Source organism: Eptatretus burgeri, chromosome 4, assembly GCF_056783735.1.
Source record: "Eptatretus burgeri isolate ZD-2024b chromosome 4, Ebu_testis_v1, whole genome shotgun sequence".
Classification (NCBI taxonomy): domain Eukaryota; kingdom Metazoa; phylum Chordata; class Myxini; order Myxiniformes; family Myxinidae; genus Eptatretus; species Eptatretus burgeri.
This window is the reverse complement of record NC_140964.1, coordinates 126,351,837-126,374,073: the sequence shown is the minus strand read 5'-3', so window position 1 is coordinate 126,374,073 and position 22,237 is coordinate 126,351,837. Positions and strand designations below refer to the sequence as shown.

General features: G+C 43.2%; 1 protein-coding gene across 5 annotated transcripts in view; it reads right to left on the bottom strand.

Annotated features, from left to right (window-relative positions):
• Positions 1-22,237, bottom strand: part of CDAN1 (codanin 1) — a 142,406-nt gene that overhangs the window by 34,797 nt on the left and 85,372 nt on the right. For all 5 annotated transcript variants that reach the window (XR_015057814.1, XM_085879977.1, XM_085879975.1 and 2 more), the window contains 3 exons: positions 11,762-11,816; positions 10,254-10,399; positions 10,046-10,149 (listed from right to left, as the gene is read on the bottom strand). Coding sequence is in view for 4 of the 5 variants with exons in the window: in XM_085879977.1 (XP_085736103.1) it covers positions 10,046-10,149; positions 10,254-10,399; positions 11,762-11,816 (305 nt within the window). In the remaining variant the exon portion in view is untranslated. The remainder of the gene's footprint in view (positions 1-10,045; positions 10,150-10,253; positions 10,400-11,761; positions 11,817-22,237) is intronic.

Below are 22,237 nucleotides of genomic sequence, written 5' to 3'. Positions count from 1 at the left end.
AATGAAAGAAAGAAAGAAAGACCCACCCACATCTCTCACCTGTGAATGGAGGGAAAAGGCAATCAGCTCTCACCTAATCAACTAAACCCAGGTATCTAGGATTATATAAACAAGTGACCCTCCCACACTCCTCCAGCCAAAGAAGCTGCATAAAGCAACACAAGAAGACCTACACAAGGTAAGCGCTATGCTGTTTCGAACCCTTCCCAGACGTTTTGGAGTCTGCTTACTTTTGACGTTTTTGACGTTTGCACGTGGTACATGCTTGGGAGCCTCATTGGTATGCATTGCTGTTTGCGCTATCACTGATGATTCGCCACTAAGCGATGAAACCGATCCGGTAACTGAGGGGCGTGTATCGCATTGGGATTGTTGTGTGTGTACTATGTGTGAACGTCTTTATAGTTGTTTAGGAATTCTGGGAAGGGTTTGAAACAGCACAGCGCTTACCTTGTGTAGGTCTTCTTGGGTTGCTTTATGCAGCTTCTTTGGCTGGAGGAGGAGTGTGGGAGGAGTCAATTGTGTGTATGTGTGTGTGTATATATATATATATATATATATATATATATATATATATATATATATATATATATATATACGTATATATATATATATATATATATACATTCATATATATACATATATATATATATATATATATATATATATATATATATATATATATATATATATATATATATATATATATATCTATATATATATATATATATATATATATATATATATATATATATATATATATATATATATATATATATATATATATATATATATATATATATATATATATATATATATATATATATATATATATATATATATATATATATATATATATATATATATATATATATATATATATATATATATATATATATATATATATATATATATATATATATATATATATATATATATATATATATATATGTCTATGTATGTATATATAGTTTTGGCCCGATCTCTCAATGGTGAAGAATTAGTTGGGATATTAAAAATTTCTCGAATGCATATCCAGATTCAGATATCCACCAAAATCTAATCGATTCATCCTAATCACACACCCAACCTGGCCATCAAGCTTCATCCAAATAAATCCATAACGTTTCGAGATATCCTGCTCATAGACGGACAGACAAACAGACAAAAAAGAAAGATGTCATACATAGCATGATTCTGGCGAAATCCAAATCGACAATTGTTGCAATGGAAACAACAATTTGGTAATTTCAACAATTTGACACATCAAGTGTTTTACATGAATGAATGTTATGCATTACAAATGTGGCTAATACATTTTCTAATTGTGGCCGAATAAGTGTTTTACATGTTTTGGATGGCCTTGACCTTTATGCAAGGAAATCCAACACAGGTGGGCACCATTTAGCCCATCATGCCAGCGCGAACACCACACAAATTTATCGACACAAGATCCAATGAAGAAAATGCACATCAAAAAAACAAAACAAATTAATTCATTATTATTATTATTATTATTATTATTATTATTATTATTATTATGTTATTTATTTAAAAATTTGCGTTTTTTTTTTCTTCTTCCCCACAGGGGAGGGGCATGGGCTTGGTTAAAAACAAACATCAACCACACAACCCCCCTTGACAAGAACCCCACCAACAGCACTCCGTACACATGCACACAATCACCCATTAATGCTCAAACTGCCAAAAAGTCCTGTCAACATCCCAATACCCCTCTATCTCCATAACTTCCAGGTACCTATCTAATTCCAATTTAAACTTATCCACTGTTTCTGCTGCCACTACCTTTTCAGGGAGACCATTCCATGCATTAACTACTCCCTGAGTAAAAGTCCCCTGTCTTACTACCGTCTTAACTCTCCTCTTCTTTCCTCTCAAGCTATGGTCCCTGGTCCTATCACTGTTTACTCTGTTGAATAATTCATCTGCACTTATTTTATCTCTACCTTTCATTATCTTAAACATCTCTATCATATCTCCTCATAACCGCCTCCTTTCTTGTGTATAAAGCCCTGTCTCCTTCAGTCGCTCCTCATAGCTAAGTTGAGCTCGGCCCGGAATCAATCTAGTAGCCTTGCGTCTCTATGGCATCTATTTCCTTCCGGAATTTGGTGACCAGAACTGCACACAATACTCTAGATGTGGCCCTCACTAAATTTCTGTACAATGTCAACACCACCTCTTTTGATTTATAAATGACCCTCCTCCGAATTCAACCTAAAACCCTATTTGCTTTACCTATAGCTGCCTGCTTACCTCCCATATCTATAACCACCCAAGGATCCTTGTCTTCTGTGACACGCTCTAAAATTACTCTAAAATGTAATCTCTATTTTCATTGTTCTTCCCCATCCCCAGCACCTTACACTTGCTCAGGTTAAATTCCATCTGCCAATCTTTTCCGCAATCTATACAAATATCAATACTTTCCTGTATCTGATCACCACCCCCTCTGCTATCTACCTTACCTCCAAGCTTTGTGTGTCCAAGCTCCAAGCTTTGACTAAGTTTGACCAAATTTTCCTCACATATTCTGCACATAGGTATAAATTAGCTATGGAAACTTCAATTTTACATCTTGAAAAATTACTGAGGTGTCGGAAAAATAAATTCACAAAAAGGCCCACATGATTATAATGGGGTGAAATTGTTGTCATGGAAACCATTGAAATGTCAAAAAGGCTATAATGATCGTTCTAATTTTTGGTGAACTGGGTCTGTAACCCAATATGCAAATCCCTTTCAAATTTTAAGTTAATAGGATGAAAACAGATTATTTGATGTTCCCTTGGCCTTTGACCTATTGACCTCAAACAATAGGCTTCAGTGACCCAATATGGAAACCCTGTTCAAATTTTAAGTCAATCAGAAGAAAATTGATGATTTTATATTGCCTTGCCTGACCTTTTGACCTCAAAAACAATATGCTTCTAAATTCTGATTGGTGAACCAATTCAGTGACTCAATATGCAATTTCTGTTCAAACAAGCAGAAAATCCACCCTCCGGGTGGATGAAGATTGCATATTGCTTGCTGAAAAAAGTAGTCTGTATTTTGCAAGAAGACACTGTAGATGTTTGTGTGGTGTGTGTCTAAAGGGGTCCAACGGTTCTTTAGACCAGTATAAAAAAACCCACAAAAAACCCCTGAAATTGTGATTATATAAAAAGTTTCAGGCATTTTTGAGTAAAAGTTGGCAAATATATTGTTGCGGTTCTCGGAACCGCATGCATCCAACATACAGTGGTCCCCAGACAGTTATTCCATTAATATACGTGTCGATAGTCCCTTCCCTTTTGTCTAGCGGGACAACGGAATGTGCGTTGCGGTGATCTCATAGACAGGTTTGCTTACATCATTTCTTCTTCATTTCATTTCTAACTTCATTCCAACTCTTCTTTTCTGCTTATTTCTGAGGTAAATCTGAGCCACGTGCACCCTTCGCTGTGAGATGGATCCTCAGCAAAGGCCAAGCAGGCATTACGCTGGACACTCCTCCGTAGAAATTACAGCCTGCCAAACGCACGCGCAGCAGTAATTTCCACCCAATGGACAGAAAACCCCCAGCACGACACCCACGCTGCACGGAACGCGTACCGAGGCCGATAATGGAAAGGTAACCCCACGCCACGTTGGGCGGGATGCGAGTGTGCTCGGCACAAGCGGTGCGTTCCTTTCGACACATTTCTGGGTTTCATTTCTCGGCATTCTCTTTTCCCTCCATTTCTCCACCTGGCACATATCTATATGTTTTTTTATTCCAAACCTCCATTTCATTACAAAACCGATCATTCCCTCTCAATTTCGGACACATATCGGGGTTGGCCCAGCGCAGACGATCGCAGAATCAGGCGAATACGAGCGCTGATCAAGTGGGCCATGGCTATATATCTGCACAGACTGCACGATATAGGCATGGATTTATTGTAACACTTTACTGTCCGTCCTCGCTGGCGGCCGTGGGTGTTCCCCACAGACGGCGGACGTTTCCTCACTTCTACGGCCAGTGAAGCTGCGATCGGGCGGAGGCATGTTATACAGCTCGGGCCACGTGGCGCACACGGAGCAGGCACATTGAACAGCGCTGGTCGGGGCGCCCGAGCAGGCATGCGGGACCCTCGGCCGGTCGTCAGGGAATGGCCCGGGGGTTCGTGCAAGGCAATTCATGACGCGGAGTTCGGTGTGGGTGATTCATATCATGTCGTGGGGTCGGAGAGAGTCATTTTTACGGCTTGGAGTCATCTTGCCGGAAGTGAAATGTTGCGGTTTCCGGCCATCGCGGCCGGTCCGGGCCAATCAGAGCGCCCGATTGGGGTGACGACACAGCGCTTCGGGGTGGCCCCCCGCCCTGCAGGGCCTATAAAGGTGCAAGCGGAGCTTTCGATCTCCATCTGCCCTGCCTCACCTCCCACTCAAGTCGTTCCTAGACTCCGTACGTCACCGCCTGGACTCCGCCTCCTCTTCTCCGCCCACACGACACTGACTCCACCCACCCACCTGGTCCCGCCTTCCATTCTGTCCACTCGCTCTGGACTCCACCCTCCCAACTCAAGCCCCTCCTTCAAGCCGACGGTCTCAACGCGAGCCCCCCCCCAAAGCAAGAGATGACGCGCCAGCTGTCAGGGGGTACTGCATCACGGAGCATTCCCCCCCCCCCCCCAAACGTATTGGTGGCATGTTCGGGCAATCAATTATTCAAAGGTACCGAGAGACCACAGCCTCAACTCCTCTCCTGTCTTGCTAAAATACCTCCTCTTTATCGGGTTTTCTGTGTCTGTGCATGCGTGTGCGTGTGCGTGTCCTGGCACCTGTCCACACAAGTAAGACTGCAGAAGATCATTATTATTATTATTATTATTATTATTATTATTATTTCGCATTCAGTCTGTGCTGTGTCCCCTTTAGTAAGTTGCTTGTTTATTGTCGCACCACACCTTTCTTCCCTATCTCTGCATGCACACACCAACAAGTCTATTCGCACCACACCGTACCACATACCCTTCTTCACCTGCTTGTTAGAAATGTTTCCAGCTCGTTTTTGTCTTTTCTTTCATTGATCCAGCATGGTACGAATCCAAGCTCAGCTGGGACTTTATTCCTAACGATCTGTTCTATTCAGCCGGTACGTCCTTGGCAGTGTCGCTCAGCTGCATCTGATCCGGTCCAGTAAAGTGATCCGGTTCGGACAAGGCATACCTTGGGCATGTTCCCCGGTAATTAAATCACGTGATTAATTAGGTAACCCGGTTAACCCACAGACTGGAGGACCCGAGGTCACACGGTTGAGTTATTGGCGTCCACCGTCGGTTAGCGACCCGCTGCGTCATGGAATTATCCGTGTGTGACGGCCTACAATTCCGGGGAGTCTGGTGGGAGCCGAGATAGCTTTCCCCCCTCGTGGTCTTCTCACCCGACCCCCGGCCTGCAACAACATTATTCTCAAGGTTTTGGGTGTGCTGAATCCTCAAAAAGTTGAGACAGATTCGGACGAAACTTGGTGGACACGTTGGGTGTGTAACAAGGAAGAATTGATTAAACTTTGGTGAAGATCCAAATGCGGATCTGATAATTTTTTTAAAAGTGATTCTTCATCATTGAGAGATTGGGCCAAAAACGATATAAATGATATCTCAAAAATGCATTGGGCCCGATATGTTTTCTTAGATCAGGCATTGTGTGGCATTGTTATGCGCTCCAGTGCCCTTCCAGTAAATAAATGTACTCCTGGTCAAACTCATGTTCAAACGGTACATAATTAATAGACATACTCCATACATGGCAAGTTGGAGGTGATGGAAAAAGGGGTTGGCAGGGATCGAAAGCGGGTTATTTGTTTATTTGACGTGATCGGCAGTAATGCTGCGCACGCAATCCTGGATGGTGGTGAGGTGGCCTTCGGTGAGGGAAAGCTCATGACGTCACACAATCAAATGACTAGAGGCATATCAGCTGCAGGTCACTCCCTCCAGGGGTGTGTTCAGTTACTAAGCATCAAGCTAGCGCTTGCAAAGCCAGCTGCTACTTCTCAACGGATTTGAATAGAGTGCTTGTTTAAGTGCTCAAGCCATTTGGCGAGCACTCGACAAGAAAGATGGTAACTGAACACACCCTTAGGTTTATCAGTCTGTGCATCAATCCTTGCAAGTGGAATGGAAGCAAAACATTGCGTTTTCAAAATTGAGCATACTTTCCACATAATACGGGTTTTGATGATGCTAAAATAGGTCTGCGTGTTTTCAGAAAGGAAACGTGTCAAACCCGTGAAATGTTGGTCACGTGCTATCTATGAAACTCATGTGGGACGACCTCAGTTTCACCTCAACAAGGATTCACTGTCTGCTCATGTTTTTTGGTTTTATATACAGTATTCAGGGATCTCCCGCTTAACGAAGGTTTGCATCGCGAAGGTTCACAACAACGAAGGAACCATCAAAGAGTCATGGTGATTGTGCAATGTCACTTCCGTGGCGATGATAAGTACGATATGTTTTCTTGTACTAAATTTTTATTTTTGAACAAGGCTCACTCACTTGGCTGCACCTGGATGGGTCTGAGGGTCGAGGAGCAGCAGCTAAAACCCAAATCCTATCCAGGTTCCTCCTGATGAGTTAATCTTTGCTTTTCGCTTGTTCGGGTTCCTTCTGATGACTCAAATTCAGTGCTGTACCTCTATTTGGTCTTCCATTTGATTTTAATTTATTGTAATCCCATTACCAATTTAATTGAATAATAAATAATAATAAAGGTTATGTGTCAGAGTCAGGTGTCCGATCAAATCTGGACGTCTTGGTACCCGGTCATCACTGCCAGCAGTTATAAAGTGGCAGTTCTAGTTATGTCTATTATTATGTAATACACCAGTACACAAACACCGCACAAAACACATCACACAAACTCTGTAAAAAAACAAGTCCTGGCAGGCGTCTGCAATCTCCAATTGCTCTTTCTTGTTATTAATGTTGTGGATACTGTCGATTATAGGTTGGGAATTATCAATGATCACAAATTTCTTCATGACAGAATAAAACCTCGCCTTTTCATGATTACTTTTAAAACATTTATAAATTTGTTTCATCGCTCATTTTTTAAAATATTCATATACAGCCTGTGGCTGCTTGGCTGCATCATTTTCTGGGGGCATGGCTGTGCTGCTGATGAAATACCCCTGTTAACAGTAAGCCGGTACTCATTTTGCCGACCTCAGATGGATGACAGGCAGAGTCAACATACCTGGTGTTAATTCAAGGAGTGACAGAGGCTTTAACCCAAGACCCTAGGATCTTAAGCCAGCCACCTTAACTGTTAAGCCAATACCAGACTTATCACTCCTGCAATACCACCTGACAATGGTTTCAAACTGCATTTTCTACTTGTGATGATGAATCTCATCTTCGGAGAGTTTTTGTGTATTTTGGGTATCGAGTAAATGAATGGTAATTTATGGTGTTTATGTGGAACCAACAGTCTTCTCACTTTTGAATGATTTATATGGTATTGCATTAAGTCTCTTTTATTGACAATATTTATTTTTGTTGGTATTTGAGGGTCCAGTCTGTAAGCCCAATTCTTCTAAAAGTGTTTGAATGTGGAATGCTTTGCATCCAAATGCAATCTTATTATTTGCTTTGTCAATTGGAACAATAAAATGTTGTGTTTGAAGCTGTTTTAAATAATGACTCGTCTCTGGATTGTTTAAAATTACTTTCGGATGATCAATTCAAACTTTTCTTTTCAAATCGACAATTCTCCTTTTGACATGTTTCTCTACCTCCTCCAACTATAAAGCCATTTGTGTGTTTGGAACTTTGTGTTTATGAATTTGTTCTCTCATCCATTCCATCAGTCCTATCATTGCAAGTCCCATTGCCTTATTCCAGTTAATCCATTTATTTTCTCTATAATTTGGTCCTTTTGTAAGTAATGCGTGTAATTTCTACCTTTCACTTCTGAGATCACCTGTAATAATGTGTTTATGATGTGGATCTTTAAATAAGGAATGTTCACAATTACAATGATGTGTGTTACTCAACCATTCCTCCACATCTTCAGATTGCACAGTTTCCTTATAGTTCAAGATTTACCCCCCCCCCCCCCCCGAATTGCATTTCGTAAAGTGCACATAACCCTTGGTGGCTCTCTTTGTTGTTTTGTTTCTGGAACTTTACTCCACACTGCCTTCTGTTGGAGTATTTCTCCATATTGATCATTTTCATCCCTTTGTTATGAAACATAATTTTGATGATGTCATTGTCTTTTCTGCAATCAACTTCTTTAAGGTTCTCTTTGTACATTCTATGGTCAATAATGTCCAGAATTGCTTCCATGTGTTGGAATGGGAGTTCCTCTTGATCGTCCTCTTCCATTTTTGTGTTAACAATTTGCCAAACCTCTTTTAGATGTTGTGTTTTTTTAAGTATTGATCTGAATTCTACTGCGGTTAAGTAACCTTCAGATATTTGATTTGTTAACCACTCATTTACGATTTGTTGTGGTGTGTCGATTTACTCATTTACGATGGTGTGTCTAATTGGACAATTACGTCCATAATGAATGTACTCAGTCTCTGAGAGTCTCGTGGTTAGGTGTTAAAACTGAGGTGATTATGTGTTGTCAATTATGTTGTACGTATGTATGTATTAATAATTATTTCATTTAATCTGCATGGGTAAGCAGTTATTAATTCTTTAACACAGAAAAGTTCTCTACACTTAAGTACTTGTGTGATCTTCCATCCCATCCTTTTTTCGGCCATTACCGTTTATCCGTTCTGCGACCTGACAACTGAAGCTCGCAATTTGACAGTATCCATGTGTAAAGTGATGAGTGAGTAGTGGACAACCAGTAGTTTCATCTGGGTTTCTCATGCCATTCCTGTGTGCATTAATTCTTACATTACATCTCTGCGTTGATTCACCGACATATTGCATCACCATCCATCCATTGGGACCATACTCTGTGCAGAGCGTTGGTGCAGCTTAAGCAGTCTCCTTGGTGAGTGGATACAATCCTGGATGGGACACCACTCCGACACAGTATACCAGCAAGCTGGCACTCATTTTTGCCAACCTCGGAAGGATGACAGGCGGAGTCAACCCCACCTGGTATTAATTCAACAGCCGAGTGGGATTTGAACTGAGGATCCTAGAATCCCAAGCCCACCACCCTAACCATTAAGCCAACACCAGACATATATTGCATCACACATTTGCTGCAAGTCAGTAAGGAAACAGTTTGAGGTTTTTCATGTCATTAATTATTTTGTTTCTTTTAACTTGTAAGATTTAGCCATGACTGTACAATTAATTATGTTGTTTCTGGCAAATTTAAGACAAGTTTTGCAATTGCAAATCCCACATTTACGCACTTTGCATTCGGATAAGTGTTCCCCATTGGCTAACCCGGAATGGCCACCTCCTACAGCCAGGATATCTGAGTTAACTACAGCACTATCTTGTCGAGGAACAAAAATCCTCTGAGGAGAATTAGTCCCGAGGAAGGCGAGTTCAGCTGGGGGCTTTCATCTTAAATTTTGCCGAGTTGCATCATTTTCATAGTTTGAAATGTAGTTTTCACAAATGCATAAGAATTAAATAAATACATGAGAACCAAATAAATATATCAGAAACTGTAGAGTGCGTTTTCCACCAAAATATAATCGAGAGACACAAAACACACACACACACACACACACACACACACACACACACACACACACACACACACACACACACACACACACACACACACACACACACACACACACACACACACACACACACACACACACACGTAACCTCGCATCCCCTTTGGGGCGAGACTAATAAAGTAAAAGCCAAAATTTTGCTTTAGTACTCCTAGGGGTATAAGCAATTGCTCAATTTGAGTGTTTTACACCTCCCTCCCCTCCCAGCCCCACCCCTACCCCCTCCCCCCCAAAAAAAGAATGTCTAGCAACAAAATCAAAACGAAGAAAAATGTAAGCAGTTGACAAAAAATGACAAAAAGGGGACTTTAAGGTATTTGCCAGATATTTGCTGAGCAGTTGGAGGCGACTCGCTCAACAACAAACTCCACAGTACGGCGCAATGATGGAGGATGATTGTGGAAAAAGGCCTCCTGCAGCATTTCCTGCAGCACAAGCAAGGAACATGAGGGGAGATTGAGCGAAGGAGGATAAATTATTTAAAAAAAAAAAAAACATGTTGGTAGGGGATGAGGGTCGCTATGACGACCTGTGTGTCACGTTGTCCAAAATGTGACTTGCACACAGAGGAAGCATCAGCAGCTGTCGGGGTTATTTTCCTGAGAGGACCTCCCACTCTCATGATTCCTCCGACAACTCCAACCTGCCCCAGAGTTAAGACTCTCCGCATTTCCGCTGCACACACACATTAACACTCGTGTGAACACACTCACACTCGTTAACCATGTCGATAAGAGCCATCTACGTGTTAAAATAGAATCTGGATAATAAGCGTACGCTTGAATATAAGCGCATCATCGTGAGGCTTTGAAAACGGAAAATATTATCAACTCGAACACGACGGTATTACGTGTTTTATTGGTACATAAGCTTGAAGCCCGAATTTCTTACACGTCTGCGACTGGTACTTACAAGAGTTGGACGTTCAAAACAACGTCGTTCATCAAGGGTTGTAAAACAACGTTTTTCCATCACAATCAAAATGGACACGATGAAGCGACCATCACACATCCGTGAAAAGAAGATTGAGATCATCACGTTTTACAAGTCTTGGAAGAACCAGTAACAGATGCGTATTAAAATTCCGACTTAACACGAGGACTAATGACGTGAATGGTGAAGAATGAGGAAATAATCGTTCGGCGTGCGAAAAGTTTGAAGAAGATGGGGAGTGGAAGACCCGGACATGGGAAAACGAACTTGTTGCGGAGTTTGCACAGATATGTGCTCTCGGACTGATAATGTATTTCGTGTTTGTTTCCGAGGTATGAACAATTCAAATTGCAGTGATGTAAAAACTCACATCTCTGCAGCTAATCTGAAGAACATTTACCATTATAAGCGCACGTCATGGCTTTTTGAAGACGTACAAGCGCACGTGTGTTCCACTAAATCGAAAAAATAGGTGCATACGCTTATTATCCAGATTCTCCTGTATGTTTACAAAATAAATTGCAAAGTTATAGTCATCATCATCCGATGCATACATGTCAACCCGTAAGCCTGCTGTTAGCTTAACATTTAAAGCGGCTGGCTTAATATATAAAGGGTCCTGGGTTTGAACCCTTGTCAGGCCATTAAAGAACACCAGGTGGGTTGACTCAGCCTGCCATCCTTCTGAGGTCGGCAAAATGAGAACCATCTTACTGGAAACAAGGGGCATTGCATCAGTGGCACAGCTGCGCTCCCAGTAATGATGCAACCAGCAGCCACAGGCTGCGTACGAAATTATGAAGAGTTATCCCATCCATCACTCTTCCTTCTACTCACCTTAACTGTTATCTCCTCTCAACCCTTTGTTAGTTTATTCCTACCCCCCCCCCTTTTTCTTCCATGTTCCCCCAATTTTACTCCCCACACACCCCCTCCGTTTTGAAAATGTAATATGTAGACGGCCCATAATACATTTCTGCAGTTTCCTGCATGCTCCAACTTCTCTTTCTGGACGCTAAGGTTCATAATATATTTTCACGAGTTTATTTTTTCAAATTCAAAATCTATCAAAAATAAATAAATAAATAAATAACACATCCATACCAAAGTAAGGGCAGCAAGAGTGTAAGAGATCTTGATCCACCATGGGAAGGGTGTCCTGGGGTGGTGTGGGGGGGGGGAAGAAAAATCAAAAGCTTTAATCTTTGAGGATGAAGATCATAAATCGACCTCAGTGCTGTACTGTGCCGTTCCTTACTCCCAGGAAATGAAACAATCGCTCATGTTTCAGCCCACCTGCCTCAAACAGGAAAGGCCATTCTTCTACAAGTCGGCACAAGAAGGGCAAACTCGACTCCCTCTTAAATATCCCTTTCAAAGAAGACTCTCCAGGGGAAGAGAATGGAGTTGTAGTGGGAATGGGAGCAATGAACATATTACATACAGAATACAAAAATGGTTGGATTTTTGACCCCATCCCTCCCACTTCATACATCTCATGCATGTCTTCCTAGTCAGGAGGCCCAATGCAGAATAGTGTACGACCCTGCTGATTCCGTGTTAGAATAGTGCAACAGGTGTAAATTGACTGTCCAGACACACAGAAACGTGAATCAACTTGTTGCCAACTCTGGATATGGATAGTATGGCCGCCATGACAGTTTACAAAATGGTCGCCATTAAATACACTTTTCGTCATATTTCAGCCGCAAATTGACATGAAATTACAAAATTAGGGTCGATTTCCATGTTTTTGAGCATGCCTGAGCTGATGGGAGTATAGAAAAAAACATTGCTCCATCCATTTTCTAAAAATAATATGACTTATTTTTCACTATATTATTTTTAAAGAAATGTTCAGGCTCGAATTAGAATGTCTGATTATACAAACCACAATCAATGAATTTTACAACTTTGCTATAAAATGAACCTAAACTACATAACTGTGTGTTTTTCTGTTACCCAGGACTAACTGAAAAATGAAAGCCGCAAGATTTCTCACAGGGGGTTCAAGGGATCGAGAAGAAGAAGAGCATGTAGACTGGAATAAATGCTTTATTTGCCAGGACAGTTCAAAAACTAGCAAGTCAACGCCACTTCGAAAGACTACAATCGTTGGTGTGAAAACTGTAGCTGAATGTTGCAAAGAAAGAGAGAAATATAATGATGCTAAATATGTTGACTCATTCTCAAGAATCAGAAAATATTCTGTACCGGAGCACGTCAAAAAGATTCAATGGCACAAATTCTGCTATAGTGACTTTACTCACGCACAAAAAATAGACAGACTGAAGTCAAGGATTCAGCCACAATCTGTGACTTACGCAGAAGAGATACCCACAACATCAGGTTCCTCAGAGAAATACCATGTCCCAAAGTCACTAAGATCCGCACACAGCGCTATGGATTGGTCAAAATGTGCTTTCTGCCAGACTGACATTCCTGGAAAAGCTGGTGTCCTAACAAATGTTGAATTTGATCACACATCATCCAGGATGCTTAGTTTGGCCCAATTTGACCCCACCATGCATCACAGGTATGCAGGTGTTTCAGACTTGATGGCAGATGAAGGTAAATATCACCTCAAGTGTTATGTTTCTTTTCGCAGAAAGTATAAAAAGGAGAGTGGAGAGAAAAACCAGTCTCCTGAAAGCATCTGTTTCAGAAATGTGATGAACCAGCTTGAGAAAGCTGCAGAAGGGACATGTGTTTACCCTGAAAAACATCTGGGAACACTACAGCATGCTGTTATTGAATGATTTTGGAATTGAGGCTGGAGCCTACAAAAGCTACAATTTCAAGCAGAAAGTGGAGGTTCACTTTGGTAGTGACAAGGTGACATTCGTGCAGCCATTGGATGTCACAAAACCCCTCATAGTTGCGTCCTCAACTGTGACAAAGTTTGCCATGAGAACCGCCGTGAATGATTTATCTGAAGAAGGTGAAAGTTCTGAAGAAGATGAATTGGCCCAGTGCAGTCTGCCTCATCATGAGAACGAAATCCTTAGCTGGATCTTCAGAGTGGGCATAAAGATTTACAGTGACGTAAAACACTCTCCAGGGCATAGCATTATCGGTGGACTGAACACAGAAAATGCAGAGCGAATTGTACCTGAAACCCTGTACATGCTTGTAAAGCTTCTTTGTGGTGGTGACAGCACTGACAAGATGGACAATGAAGAAGCGGATGAGACAGATACCAAGAACAAAGTTCTGAGCATCTGCCAAGACATTATTCATGTGGCTTCAGGAGGCAAAAAACTGACCCCCAAACACCTGGGCCTTGGCCTTGCTCTTCACCAGGCTACACGCTCAAAAGAGCTTGTCAATCTTTTTCATGCAGCTGCACACACAGTTGGGTACGATACAGTGAGGCGCATTGACACAGCAATTGCCAATGATGTTATACAATGCTTCCGAGATAATGGAAATGTCATGATCCCAAGGAACTTTCTCAACATCCCAACTACCACAGGATATTTGAGATATTCTAATGACAACATTGACATAATTGAGGAGACGCTGACTGGGTCTGGCACTTTTCATGCAAGTCAGTGCGTGGCCCTCAGACGCAAGGGAGAACAAGAGCCAGTGATGGACCTTCAGATTAAACCTGGCCGCTCCAAAGTTCTCAGTGCCCCTCCTGAAATGACAAGCGTCCAAGAGGCCAATATGACCAACTTGAAGCCAGAACCTGTTTTCTCTGAACCACTGCAGCATACATGGTACTCACCCGTTGAACAGAAAATCAAAGCAGCCAACACTCAGGAGCTCGCCTGGATCTTGGCCAGATTGCATCAACAAAATAATCAGGCCGTTCCAGGCTGGAGTGGCTTTAACCAGAAGATGTCCACAGTTGAGCCACCAGTGACAGTCATCGGGCCAATGCCGATTCTGAATGCCCCAGCACATGACTTTGACACGCTGTGGACGGTTCTACAGAAATGCCAGGCAATGACAAAGAAGATTGGGGAGAAGTACACTGTCATCACTTTTGATGAACAGCTTTACTGCAAAGCAAAGATGCTGCAATGGGATAAGAACGGCTGTCAGGATCTGGTCATCATGCTTGGAGGATTTCATATCCAATTGAATTTCACGAAAGTACTCGGACAGTACATGGATTCGTCAGGCCTGGAGAACATTTGGATGGAAAGTGGAGTCCTTGGTGGAAAGGCATGTGAACAAGTAATCAAAGGGAAAGGGTGGAACCGTGTCATCCGCGTTCACAAGTTGACTTTAGAGGCACTTTGGTCCGTTCTCTGGGCATGCTTCACAGCATGGGCCAAAGAAAATGACAAGCTCATCCGGGATGACTTGAAAGGTGCAGCTGGAAGAGTTTCAGATGCCTTTGCCAACAAAGATGATAGAGGAATGAATTCCTCTTTTGGAGAACTTTTGTCTGAGGTGGAAGAGGTGCAGGTCCTGTTTCAAGAGTTTGAAGCTACTTGTTCAGAAAATGCCACCTTTAGATTCTGGAGAACATACATGAAGTTGATCTCCATCCTCTTGAGGTTCACACATGCTCTTCGTGAAGGAGACTGGATCCTGTTCCTGACATCATTTGCTGAAATGCTTCCCTGGTTTGCAGCATTTGATCATTTCCATTACTCTCGCTGGGGAGCTGTCTTCCTTGCTGACATGCACATGTTGCCGACAACAGCTCCAGAAGTGCACAGAGGTTTCCTTGCAGGAGACTTTGTCACAAAAGAAACAAAGCAGAAGTTCAATGAAATACCTGATGACCAGGCAATTGAACATGTGAACAAAGCCGGCAAAGTAGCTGGAGGTTTGGTTGGAATAACAAAAACAGACTCCGCCCATGACAGATGGGCTCTCTCTTTCAACGAAAGAGCTCAGCTTACCAGAGACACAAAAAACATGTTCACACTCGCTGGCAGTGAGGAAGACGACGATGATGAGCATGACTGTGTGCATAAAGATTTCGGTCCCAAGAGAATGATCCAAGACCAAGAGTATGTGCTAAAGCTCATTGACCTATTCAAGACCCACAATCCATTTGATCGCACTTCCCCAGAATTAGTTTCAATTACGACAGGGGACATTGCCAGTGATGTTGTGACAAGTGATCTCTTGAATGCTGAAATCACTGGAAAGCAGCTCGTCATAGACTTCGTGGAGGACTGGTTGATCAATAAGACAACAAGGTTTCATGACAGAATCAAGTCTAAGAATCTGCACACTTTCGAGAGCATGTACACTGTTGAAGTCAAAGTGGGAAAGGAAAAAATGGTCACACTAAAGGCAGACAGAAAACTTCTGACACGTGTGGTGACAGCAATGCAGGCAGGCCGAGACGTTGACATGAACAAAATGCTGGAGCAAGAGATATGCGCAGTTCCTCTGTCATTGGCAATGCCTAATGGCAGATTACGTCTACCTCTGAACAAAGCTGACCTTGGCAAGATTCTCCAGCAAGGCTTGCCAAACGTTGCTCCAGAACCGTTATCGACATGCACTATCATCGATGGCATGGCACTGATCCAGGCACTCGGGAACAGGATGAATGCTAAAACGCTTGGTGAATGGGCAGATTCTGTTGCAGATCATATTAGTCATGTTTTTTCCAACTATTGCTCCAGGGTTGATCTTGCCTTTGATCAGTATAGGAAGAAAACGATCAAATCAACAGCTCGAAGTCAGAGGATACGGGGCAAGAAAGCAATCAGAAGAGACGTGCAAACAAGAAGCCAGTCCATGGGGCAATGGAATACACTCATCTGCCTCGATGAAAACAAAGCTAGCTTAGCAAATTTTCTATGCACAGAGTTAGCAAACAAGTTCCAGAATCACGAACAGGAGCTGGTACTGAATGGAGGCTTCACAGATCCTGCAAAAGTGTGGACGTCGTCACGGAGAGATGTCTCACACTTGTCATCTCCTGAGCACGAAGAGGCTGATACTCGCATTCTTCTCCATGCCAAGGAAGCATATGAACAGGGGTACATGCAAACTGTTGTTGTTAGCCAGGACACTGATGTCCTCATTCTCCTTGTTGCCTATCAGCCGCATCTCAGTCCCTTTCTCTGGATGAATGCAGGGACACCCAAAAAGCAACACTACATTCCCATTGACTCCATCAATATCCCAGATTCGCAGAGGGAGTCACTTCTGGCATTTCATGCAGTGACAGGTTCAGACAGCACAAGCCAGTTTGCTGGAATTGCGAAGCGCTCTGCATGGGCTGTCTTTCAAAACAACTCCCACCTGTTGAATAACCTAGGCAAAGAGGAAATTCCTGATGAGAGTGTGATTGCAGATGCTGAGTCATTTGTCTGCAGGCTTTATGACCCTCATGGCCAAGATAACTCAATTCAGCGAGTAAGATGTGATCTGTTTCTCAGTCTGACCAAAGCTATTGAGAATCTGCCTCCAACTCACGATGCTCTGATTCTACACATCAAGCGAGCGCACTACCAGACTTTTGTGTGGAGAAGAGCCTTGGAATCTGAACCACATCTACCTGCACCTGAGAACTGTGGGTGGGAACAGGTCGTCAAAGATGGCAACGAGACATTTCAGCCGCGACTCATGACTGCACAGCCTATTACTGCTTACTGTGTAGAACTGACGACATGCAAATGCCGTGGGTCATGCTCAACTCGACGGTGCACATGTACACGGAATGGACTGCCTTGCACGAAAGCATGTGGATGCAAAGCCCTTTGTAGGAACCCGTTCAGTGTACAAGCCGATCAATAGCTCTGAAAATTGTACTTGGGTGTTCTCACAACAATTTTCTCTTCTGCAAAGCAACGTAATTTTGTGTTAGAAAGAATCTGACAGCTGTTGAAATAACCTTTGACTGACTGTAAACCCATCTCCATCAATAGTGCTAAACATTTTCTTTTTCACATTTGTTGCTCGTATGTGCATTTTCAATTTCGTCTTTAAGTTGTCAATTGTGTGAAAAGTTGTGATCCAGTACAAAAATAAAGCACAAAATAGTGTTCCTCGTGTCAGATTACATAGTATTTCACAATCATGACAAATTTCTGGCTAGTACAATTTGCAGTAAGAAAAAGACTAAATCTGATGGCGGCCATTTTGATTACTGTCATGGCGGCCATAATATTCAGATGCAGACTTGGCAACAAGTGGAACTAGACTTGGTCATGCCTAGACTCTTCAAAAACACCAGTTGCACCATTCTAACATGAAATCAGCAGCGAACCTATTTTCTAGGCTCGCTACAGATTTTGGCTTCTAGACTATCCCTCCCAAACTACTTCACTGTTTCTCTCCACTGAACTCCAACTTTACCATCACTACATTTTCTCCTCGTATCCATTTTGTCGTTTTACACCCAAGCGAACCCTTCGACTCCTCCCAGATTGTAGTGTCCATGCTGGCTGCTGTCCCCCCCATCTCTGTCCCCCCTCCCCCTTTGCACTCCCTGATGGAGACTTGGTCATTGGGCTGGATTTCGACCAGGGAAGGTTACTGCTGCCAACCACAGGGGAAAAATTAACCCCCTTGGTAATTTGGAATTGGTCAGGCAGCCAGGGGGCTGGCCTGAGAGAATATGGATGTGTGGCCCAGTCACGTGGTTGGCATGGGCTGGGCTGTATGGAGAGCCTGGTGACATTGCTGTGCAGCACTCCAAGTCCCCTCCCAAGTGGTCCCTCCCAAGCACCTGCGATCGGTGTGTCTGGGAAGACCACTGGGAGGTGTGGTTGGGCCGTGCCTTGGTGGCAATACCTTGGAGGGACAGTAAGGGCATGAGGAGGCCCATCTGGGCAGTATAGTCCGGGAGCCAACCTGTGTACGAGGCTGTTTTAGGGTTGGACCTTACAGCCTCTGCTATAAAATTTTACACCCCCAGGATGTTTAGATATATGTTTGCAGTTCATGAAAACCAATGTTGGCAATTCATAAGCTCTTGCGAAAAATTTTGGCGGCCGTTTTTGTTTGAGGAAGATTTGAAAAATTTGATAAAACAGCAATTGTCAATAAAATTTCTAAAAAAATTAAAAAATCACATTCATGAAAAATAAATGTGAACTAAATGTAAGAATTCAATCAGTGCATTGTAAAATGACAAAAAAAAAAATTGCCTTTGTGAAAGTAAACCTCGTAAAAGTACATAATTTTGTGAAAAATGCCTTAAAAATAACGTTTTTTGAAGATGGCCTTTAGAACTTTTCTTATCATAGGCAGATGCTGCATTAGAATACTAATTTCTCTTAATGTGATATGAACATGGTATCCATGGCTAATTAAAACAGCAAATTTGATTGAGTTCTATCAATTTTTAAAGAGAAAATTAACATTTTTGTCAACCAAAGTTACCCCTACCCCCAAAATCCTCTTACTCTATTGAACACAGTTCGGTTAAGGTTTGCTGGATCCAGGTTGGGTACTTCACAGTTCACTCTTCCAAAGGAAAATTCAATGGTGTTTGGAGTGACATGGCCCTGGAGCAGACATACAACAATGAAGGGAAGACATCTCTGTTCAAACGCATATCTCAGGCACCAGCTGCTCGAGATAAATATGTGAAAACAGCACCATTTCTCACAGCTGTATCAGAGAACATAAAGTCTATGGCTAATCTAGGCCAACAGGAATCTACTCATCATGGAGAAACACAGAAGCAGGCAACAGAAGAACATATGCATGTTGAGGAGATCAAGAAAGTGATATGCCAGCAGATGATAAACCCATTCCAGTGTAACAACCAAGTGGTTCTGCTCAATAGAGCAACTAGTGAGAAGGCTGCTTCAAAAGACTTGGTCCATGCTCAAGCTAAGGGCATGGAAGCCATTATGAAAGCAGAAGAGGTGGTCTCTATTAAGATTGAACCACTGAAGCTGGTAACTTTCTCCTCACAGAAGAAATCAAAACCATCAAGGAAACAGAGTTTAATCAGGATCTATCAAGATGAGACTGCAACTACACGTGTGCTGTGTTTCTATCGAGATGCCGACCCAGTCACAAGACAGATTGCATTTTCCCATGAGTGGACAGACTATCCATCATCCCTGTTTGAGGTTGATCCACGCTTAGCACAGGGGGTTGTAATGCGCAAAGGCAACGAGTCTGATTTCGTGGCAGTGCTAATTGCTGAAGCTGAGCAGGATGTTGTTTTACAGCTGCCATCATTACCACAGAGTGACCTATACACAGTTTATCTGGTAGACACAATGGCATTTGTAAATAAATACCAAAAAATGGGTGCGAAAACATTTGGTGAACTTCCCCAGCTGTATCTTCGCAAGCAGGTGTATCCTGCAGTTGAAACCTGAAATGTGCAACTGTGTCAACATCATTGGTGATCAGTATGATTTTGATGATAGCCATACTTTGAAGGGTGATGAGCAGCAGAGGAGAAACCAGACAGACCAGGCAAGACAATTCTCACCATCCAAGAGTCTAGAAATTCCGGACTGGAATTTATTCATGAAGAATCCAAGAAATAAAGGAAATCTTCAGAACTTCATTGGCACTTCCCTTTGTGAGAGTCCTGAAGCTATTCCGGATGGAGTGACCATCATTCTTGGTGGTATGATGGAAAACAAAGGTCACACTCTTTCCATCACATCAGCATCAAGTTCAGTTCTGGACTTACCTTGTGAAGAACATGAAGAGGCAGACACAAGGATTATTGCTCATCTTGCATATTGTGTGGAATATCTTGATCACCATCGAGCTGTTGTGCATGCAACAGATACAGACATAATTATGCTGTGTATATATCACTTCTGCTGCTTGAACACATTGCAAGAACTCTGGATACAACGGCAGAATCAATACCTACCTATTCATGAGCTGGTAGAAGTGTTGAGCAAGAAGTACCAGAAAATCCTCTTGATGTCGCAGCTACACTTCTGTGCACATATGTGTTGTGTGGATGTGACACAGTGAGCTACCCATTCAGAAGGGGAAAAGAAGAGGTCAGGTCAGGTATGGGAGCATGTGCCAGAACAGCGCGTCGCTGCGTCCACTTTCCGCCGGTACTCCAGGGGCCTCCGTCTGGCCATCCCCCAGGCAGATGCCAGGCCCATCCCCATCTCCTTGAGATGATGGTCAACCTGCTGCAACCATGAGGCACGTGGTCGGCCCACTGGCCTCCTCCACTCATGAGACTCCCTCGCTGAGAGAATCTGGTGAGTAGGATCAGCGTCAGGAAAACGAGCCACACGTCCATACAGCCGCAGCTGACGCTCACGGACTATGCAGGTAACAAATCTCATCCGAGTCTCTCTCAGCAACCGCTCGTTGGACACAAAATCCGACCAGCGATAGCCAAGGATTCTCCGAAAAGACCTGGTACCAAAGGAATTAAGTCTCCGTCTCAGATCCTTGGTCAAAGTCCAAGTCTCGCACCCATAGAGCAAGACTGGAAGTACCAAGGACCTGAAGACTCAGACTTTCGTCCTCCCGCACAGGTACCGGCAGCGCCACACCCCATGATCCAGTGAATCCATGACTCCCCAGGCCCGACCCAGACGTCTATTGACCTCCGGCTCACAACCTGCGGAGACATGAATATCACTGCCAAGGTAAGTGAATCTCTCCACGACCTCAACATCCTCACCACAAACAGACACAGACAGGACAGCAGCATCCAAGATGTCACCGAAAGCCTGGATCTTAGTTTTGACCCAAGAAATCCGTAATCCCAACGGCTCCGACTCCTCATTCAGCACCTCGAGGGCCCCCAAGAGGATGTCTAAAGTCTCCGCAAAGATGACTGCATCATCTGCAAAATCAAGGTCTGAGATCTTGACATTGCCAAACGATGCACCGCAACTTGATCTCTCCGACATCCTCCCTAGAATCCAGTCCATACAAGTGCTGAAAAGTGTGGGGGCAAGTACACATCCCTGACGAACTCCAGTAACAACTGGAAATAAGTCAGAGATGGTACCACCACACTTCACAGCACTCTCAGTACCAGAGTAGAGTTCAGACATCAGATCGATCAGTTTCGGTGGCACCCCACGAAGACCAAGAATCCTCCAGAGGACATCCCGATTCACTGAATCGAACGCTTTACAGAGATCAACATAGGCTGCAAGCAGCCCCTGCCGAAACTCTCGTCTGTGTTCGGTGAGGACACGAAGTGCAAGGATACGGTCAATCGTTGACCTCTTTGGTGTAAAGCCTGACTGCTCTGGACGCTGGTGCTCAAGCAGATGGTGGCAAACCCTATCAAGAATTATCCGAGCAAAGACCTTGCCCGGCACTGAGAGCAGCGTCACCCCTCGGTAGTTTTTGCAGTCTTGGCGATCACCCTTCCCTTTCCAGAGAGGGACAACAAGGCCCCTCTTCCAATCAGTTGGGATGATGCCTGTGTTCCTGTGAAAAGAAGAGCGGCACAGGTTTCTCTGGGACTGATAGGAAACCTTCCCCACCTTGTTGATTTTGGAAGAGATAGTGAAATGGCAGCAACAGAATGTGTCATTGATGAGGCCAGAGTATACTGGACTGCTCTGCATGGCCAAAAAGGGTTCAGCTGTTTGGATACCCTCAGGCAGCATATGTTTGTCTCTTCAAAATTAGACCTTAGGTCACTGCCAGCAACAGAAGATGCGTTCTACTTCCTTGTTTTAA